The 6,000-nt window shown below is 31.2% G+C and overlaps 2 protein-coding genes across 2 annotated transcripts; both read left to right on the top strand.

The window, feature by feature from the left end:
- Positions 1-885: 885 nt before the first annotated feature.
- On the top strand, positions 886-2,065 carry LOC110673962 (stigma-specific STIG1-like protein 4). Its single transcript, XM_021837215.2, has 2 exons — positions 886-1,748; positions 1,856-2,065. The coding sequence occupies exons 1-2, from the start codon at positions 1,358-1,360 to the stop codon at positions 1,945-1,947; spliced, it is 483 nt and encodes a 160-aa protein (XP_021692907.2). The 5' UTR covers positions 886-1,357; the 3' UTR covers positions 1,948-2,065.
- Positions 2,066-4,324: 2,259 nt separating this feature from the next.
- Positions 4,325-4,821, top strand: LOC110673930 (uncharacterized). The gene has a single exon (XM_021837179.2). It carries the CDS (start codon positions 4,338-4,340, stop codon positions 4,758-4,760), a length of 423 nt encoding a protein of 140 aa, XP_021692871.1. The 5' UTR covers positions 4,325-4,337; the 3' UTR covers positions 4,761-4,821.
- Positions 4,822-6,000: the final 1,179 nt, after the last annotated feature.

Genomic DNA, 6,000 nt, shown 5'->3' with positions numbered 1-6,000 from the left:
TGCTAGCATTCTCGCGTTTGTCACTGTCATGAAAAGGACACCACCCAAAGTAGCAGCAGAACACAAAATACTTGTAAGCTCTCTAGCAAGGCAATGTAACCCAAAGAAGAGATGCCCATCACAAGACTAACAGTAGTAGACACTTTCAAATCAGCCTGTAGCTATCGGAATATTAATTATAGATATTGCTGTGGAGATTATTATAAGAAATCAAAGGTTTTAAGAAGATATAAGGGTAATATTGATGAGGGGTCAAGATTGGCATCTGTGTTGGGACCCTAGTACAGATGGATGGATTACAACCTTGTCTGTCACGAGCTAGCTAGGGCTCGGATCAAATTCACATGCAGCCATGTATGAGTTCCTCCCCACGGGTGTTGGATAACTGAGAATCATATTCATGTCAAAAATTTAATGAACATGGCCTATGTCCCTAGCCTTCCCTGGAAATTTTGTCTCCAGATGAGAGGATGGTTTGAATTATTATTTAATTATTGAGCAATCATTTCAATGGGCCAAAGTCTTGATCCACTAGGAAGACTCTAAAATAATATGAGCTACCGTTTAATTATCCACTGTTGTTGGATAACATCCTCACGAGCTATCATTTCAATAAAATCCTATCAGCAATTCATTTCCATGCTCACGTTTAAAACGTTAAAAACCTTTTCATTTAAGCCTTACAGGCTCATGGGCCAAGAATTCGGCCAATTAGGCCATCAATCAATTCCACTTCACCAGTCAGTATGGATTGTTCCTTGAAACGACTGCGTTTTTTGTATGGGCTCGTACTCTTCCAGGCAAACTCCCGAGTCCATCCGCTTTCTTTAGTTTATCTGCTTGCTTGATGAAATTTCAACTTTTCAGAATTCAGTGTAAGATGCACTCAGTGAGTTACTGCATACAAACTAGCAATGTTTGTTTGATCTGTATTAATTTCAATTATTTTCCTGAATTTTTTTTGGTTTATCAACAAATTAGACTTATTTTTATAAACAATTTTTCTGTTAGTTAAGGCAGACTAAGCTATTATTACGATAGAAAAATGATTAGCTAGGAGATTCTTATTGACCAGCATATTAGAAAAACAATAAATCAGGGAGCCTCTCAAGGTTTATGTGGGCAACTCATATTCATGTCTCCTTCACTCGTCTATCTACCCATTAATAGTTTGAAACATATTAGGTTGATCCTCTTACGTAACGAGAGCACCTTTGTGCTGCAAATTTGACAAAGTTCACTTGCTCGCATAATTAATTTAATTAAAAAAAATTTCATGTTTGGTCTGATTCCTTCTTATCTCAGAAGGGTCTCTCTGTTTCATATCACCTATGTCAACGATGCAAAGTAAATATCCATGCTATCTGTTACATATCACTTCTGGCCTCTCATCCTCGTTCTGTTGATTGGAACTTCTCATGGGGTTTTTGCTGTTCGTCGATTGGGTATGCAGGAATCCGATGCTCCAACACACCTGAATTTTTTCCTTTATAAATTACAGGGAAGGCAGAGAGTTCTGTCATGTGCCAATGATCCCAGTGTGTGTTTGGATCGCGAGAAGAACCCATGGGGTGGCACCACTTGTTGTTTCCAGCAATTGTGCAAAGATACCTTGAAGGATCCCAACAATTGTGGGTTATGTGGACAAACATGTGCCTATGGATTTGCATGCTGCAATGGAAGATGTGTGGATATTCAAAACGATCCTCACCACTGTGGTTCTTGTTTTGAGGAGTGTCCCGGACAAGGTAGGTGCTCCTTTGCAATGTGTGATTATGGTGGATGATTAATCAATCAATTTCTTTAAATAATTCCCTATTCCTTTACATCTGTTGCAATCTTTTCTCTTGTCCAGCACTTCTCACTGAAATAGTGAAACTGATTTCTGGCTTTGTTCATTACCACTTGTTGACTATTGTGGCTGTGATGCTTCCTTGTTATTTTTAAGCTCTAAACCTAAAAGTTGCAGTCTCATGGTAAGTGTGATAATGACAATTCAACCATCTTCATTTCAGTTTAATAAAGTACCAATTGATGGTGAGGTTGTATCTGTTAACAAGATGTGTCAACTAATTTTATTTTAGAAATCTGCATACATATACTGAGCATATCACTAGACTTGTTCTTGGAAACGTTGCATTTGCATATCGCCATCCCCATTTAAGATTCCCAGAGATTCGACTTGAAGGATCACTGGCTAATGACAAGCTGCCAGAGTTTTTATTTATTTTTCTCTCTCTCCATTTTTTCAGATATCATTGGTTGAAGGTTCAGAATTTAAAATTCAAGTAAATTTTGAAAATTTTTTTGAACTGCTGAAATGGTGAATTAAAGGATTTGCAACCTTTTAAATAGATTAATTTGTCAATTAAAGTAATTTAATTGATCTTTCTCCTCATAATTTATAGGAAAAAATATATTTTAATGTTGGTGATTTGCGCATTTTATTAATAAGAGTCTTGAAATTTTTTCTTATTTAAGAGTTTATATTATTATACTATTATTATTTAATGAAAAAATTACTAAATAGTATCGATATATATCGACTTCTTATACTTTTAAATTGGTGTGATAAGTGAGCTAACTGTATATATTATTACAAGACTAAATGTAAGCATATTTTATTTTCCTCATTTTTCATGATTTGCTATTGAATGAATAATATAATTATATACTCTAAAATATATGAGACTCACCTGCTATATTAGCTTAAAAATAAAGTAAGAGTTACTATGTCAATATATATTAACATTATTTAATAACTTTATCTCTAAATACTAATAATATAATACATAGATCCTTAAATTAAAAAAAAAAAAAATTCAGGCCCTATTAATAAAATATGCAAATTACAAAGTTGTAAAATGTACTTTTCCCTAATTGCTATTATTAATATGGCTTATAACACGTGATTGTGGGATCCAAATCCTAAATAACCATTTAATCAGCGAGTCTGTGTTCATATTCGCTATGTCTCCTCATTTCTTCTAATGTCCAAACATAAATATTAGAATGAAATATATAAATAATTAAAAAAATTAAAAAATAACTTTTAAACTGCTTTTAAAAATTATAGAAATGATTAAAACCACAAATCTAAATGTAAAATGAGTTAGATTAAGAATTAATAGCATAATATAATAATTTTTATTAATTGAATATGATCCAATTCATCACTCATTTCTTTATAAATTCTTTGTTGGCGTTCTCATAGCTTTTGTACGCAACGTATTGAGTTGTTTAATTATTTTTAATTAATTAATGTCGATTTCGTTCACAATTTGGGATTAGTGGTTAGTGTTTGATGGCCTATCCCTCTAACCTCAAGACTAATACTCCTTATATTATAATAATTGGAATCTCTATTTTAATCGTTAGATTTAGCTATCTCTATTTTAATCATTAGATTTTTGCTAAAAATATTTTTTAATATATTAATTATTAGATATTATAAATTAATTTAAATTTAAATTTATTTTATTTTGAATTATAAATCTTCAAAATAATAAATTTAATTTTTTAAAATTTATTTTTGTAATATTTGAAATAATATTTAAAAAAAAAACGTTTTTTTAGCTATAACCTTCTCAAACAGTTACTTGGAAAATATTAATATATAATATTTTTTTAATAATTTTCTTTGTGAGATTGTTTTCTTTCCTTCAAATGTGAACAGCAAGTAAAGACCTAGTTACTGATTGTAATTAAAAGGATCCAAAGAATAATTTTTTTAAACATTATTATAAATTCATTATTTAAAAATTTACAATTAAAATATATTAAATTTAGGTTCAGGAGCATTTCTCCTCAGCTTCCTTTCAAGTCCATTTGATAGGAATGAACAATAGATAAATTTTAATAGTCGAGTATGATAGAATTCAAATATGATTCATTATAATTAATAGTTCTAATATAATTATTGTATATATTATAATAATTATATTTTAAAATTTTACTAAATTTTACCACAAGAAATTATTAGTTAAAAGTATTAAATTTAATTTATTTTATTTATAAAAATTTTTAATTAGTAAAATAAAATTTTAAATTATATTTTTAAGTAAATATAATATAAATTTATTTTTTATAAGAATATATTAATAATTAATAAATTAAATATTTATATTTAAATTTATTAAAAGTAAATAAAAAATTGCTTAAAAAATATAAACTAAAATTAAATTTATATATGTTCTTTAATAACACCTTCTTTCAAGTTCAAACTGTACTCACTGTAAACTTTTTGAATTCTCCAAGGAGTTTAGAAAAAAAAAATAAATAAATAAAAATCCTTTTCATAGACAAACGCGTCCCAGCAGCTACTTTAAGACCAGTTCATGGTCCATTTCCCATTTGCTATTAGAAAACCACAACCACTCCAAGAAACCCACGCCAAAATGATAGAAGACAGACCTCGAGGCGGGGCACCTCATGGAATCATACTAGCAGTAGTAGTATGCACGGTGGTGCTGGCTCCATTCCTGCTCGGTGACCAAGGTGAGGCCATAACTGAGGCCATCACCGAGCTCTTAAGCCCTGTGGGTCTCCTCCTCCTCCCCATTATCCTTCTCTTGATCATCCAGTTCCTCTCCTCCGATCGCGGCTCTTTTGTCTCCACCATCTTCTCTACTGGCGAACCTGACACCATTCACCGAGTCAGTGGCTCACCTGTCGGCGTAGCGCTCTTTCTGGTTCTGATCTTGTTCTTGCTTTACAATCGCATGTCCATCTTCGGTGGCGACGATGATTCCGGCGATTAACTGCTGGCTTGCATGGATCTGGGCGGCTGGGCCTAGTCTTTTTATCTTCTTCCTTTTTTTTTTTTTTAAAAAAAAAAAAGTAAAATTCCCTTATTGTATACGGCATAGTGAGCGGTGTGTACGTAGATTTTCTTGTATGAAAGTGGGATGGTGTTTTTGTATTTAGTATTTTAGTTCGAGGGTATTATGGTAATCGAAATTAGTGGGAAGGAACGGCTGAGAACTGGGAAACTGAAATATCTTTATATTTTATGGAGTAACAAAATTGCACTTGATGTTAATGTTTGCTGATTCTCTCTAGATGTCACAATGTGAGGATATTATTGTCTTTTAATAGATGTGTGCTAACTTCAGATCCGGCGGCCGCGGAGTAGAGTCTATCCCACGGTGGCGAAGTGGCGGCGGAGGAGTAGGAGCGTCTCTTCATTTTGTCATTTGCTGAGGTAAATTTTGTGGATCGCGATTCGTGATATTTTATGACTTTGCACGTGAGCATGTGGGGCGCATGCGGATGCGTATGCATATGCATGTGTGTGTTTTATAGAGATTGGGCCAGCTGTAAGTAGAGAAGTGATCAGAAGCTAACAGGAACATGATAACAGTTTTTTAACACATTGAAGCGTCTCTCTCAACTGGTTGCTCTTGCTGTTGCTGACCCACAACCGCCTCATACTGACATCTAACACATGTGAGTTCTGAATCAAAATTAGATTTAAATTTATTAAAATTGATATTAAATTAAAACTAGTTGATGCGATTAATTCAGTTTCAAAATAAAATTTTATTTTGTAAAAATATAAAAAATGTCAAACGTTAATTCTAATTATAATCAAAATAAATTATAATTATATTTAAAAACGAAGAAAGTCATATAGTTTAATTTTAATCTTCCTGAATCTTGAAACACAATTATTACATATAAGTGTTTGAAATTTTGAGTGAGCATATTTAATTATTATTATTATTATTATTATTATTATTATTATTATTATTATTATTATTATTATTATTATTATTATTATTATTGAGGTTCATCGATTCTAATTACAAATTCTGATTATAAGTGAATTTTCATGAAGTTTATATTATAATATTTTATATTTTGCATTGATGTAGAAATTAAAAATGATTTTCAAACAAGAGGGTCAAAGTATATTTTCCTTATTATTATTTTCTTACTTTTAACGTTGGAAGAAAAGAAAGCATGTGTCAATCCTAAAGAGAAGACAAATAATGCTGT

This window comes from Hevea brasiliensis, chromosome 15, assembly GCF_030052815.1.
Source record: "Hevea brasiliensis isolate MT/VB/25A 57/8 chromosome 15, ASM3005281v1, whole genome shotgun sequence".
In the NCBI taxonomy this organism is placed as follows: Eukaryota; Viridiplantae; Streptophyta; class Magnoliopsida; order Malpighiales; family Euphorbiaceae; genus Hevea; species Hevea brasiliensis.
The sequence above is the reverse complement of the archived record's forward strand: the minus strand, read 5'-3'. Positions and strand labels throughout refer to the sequence as shown.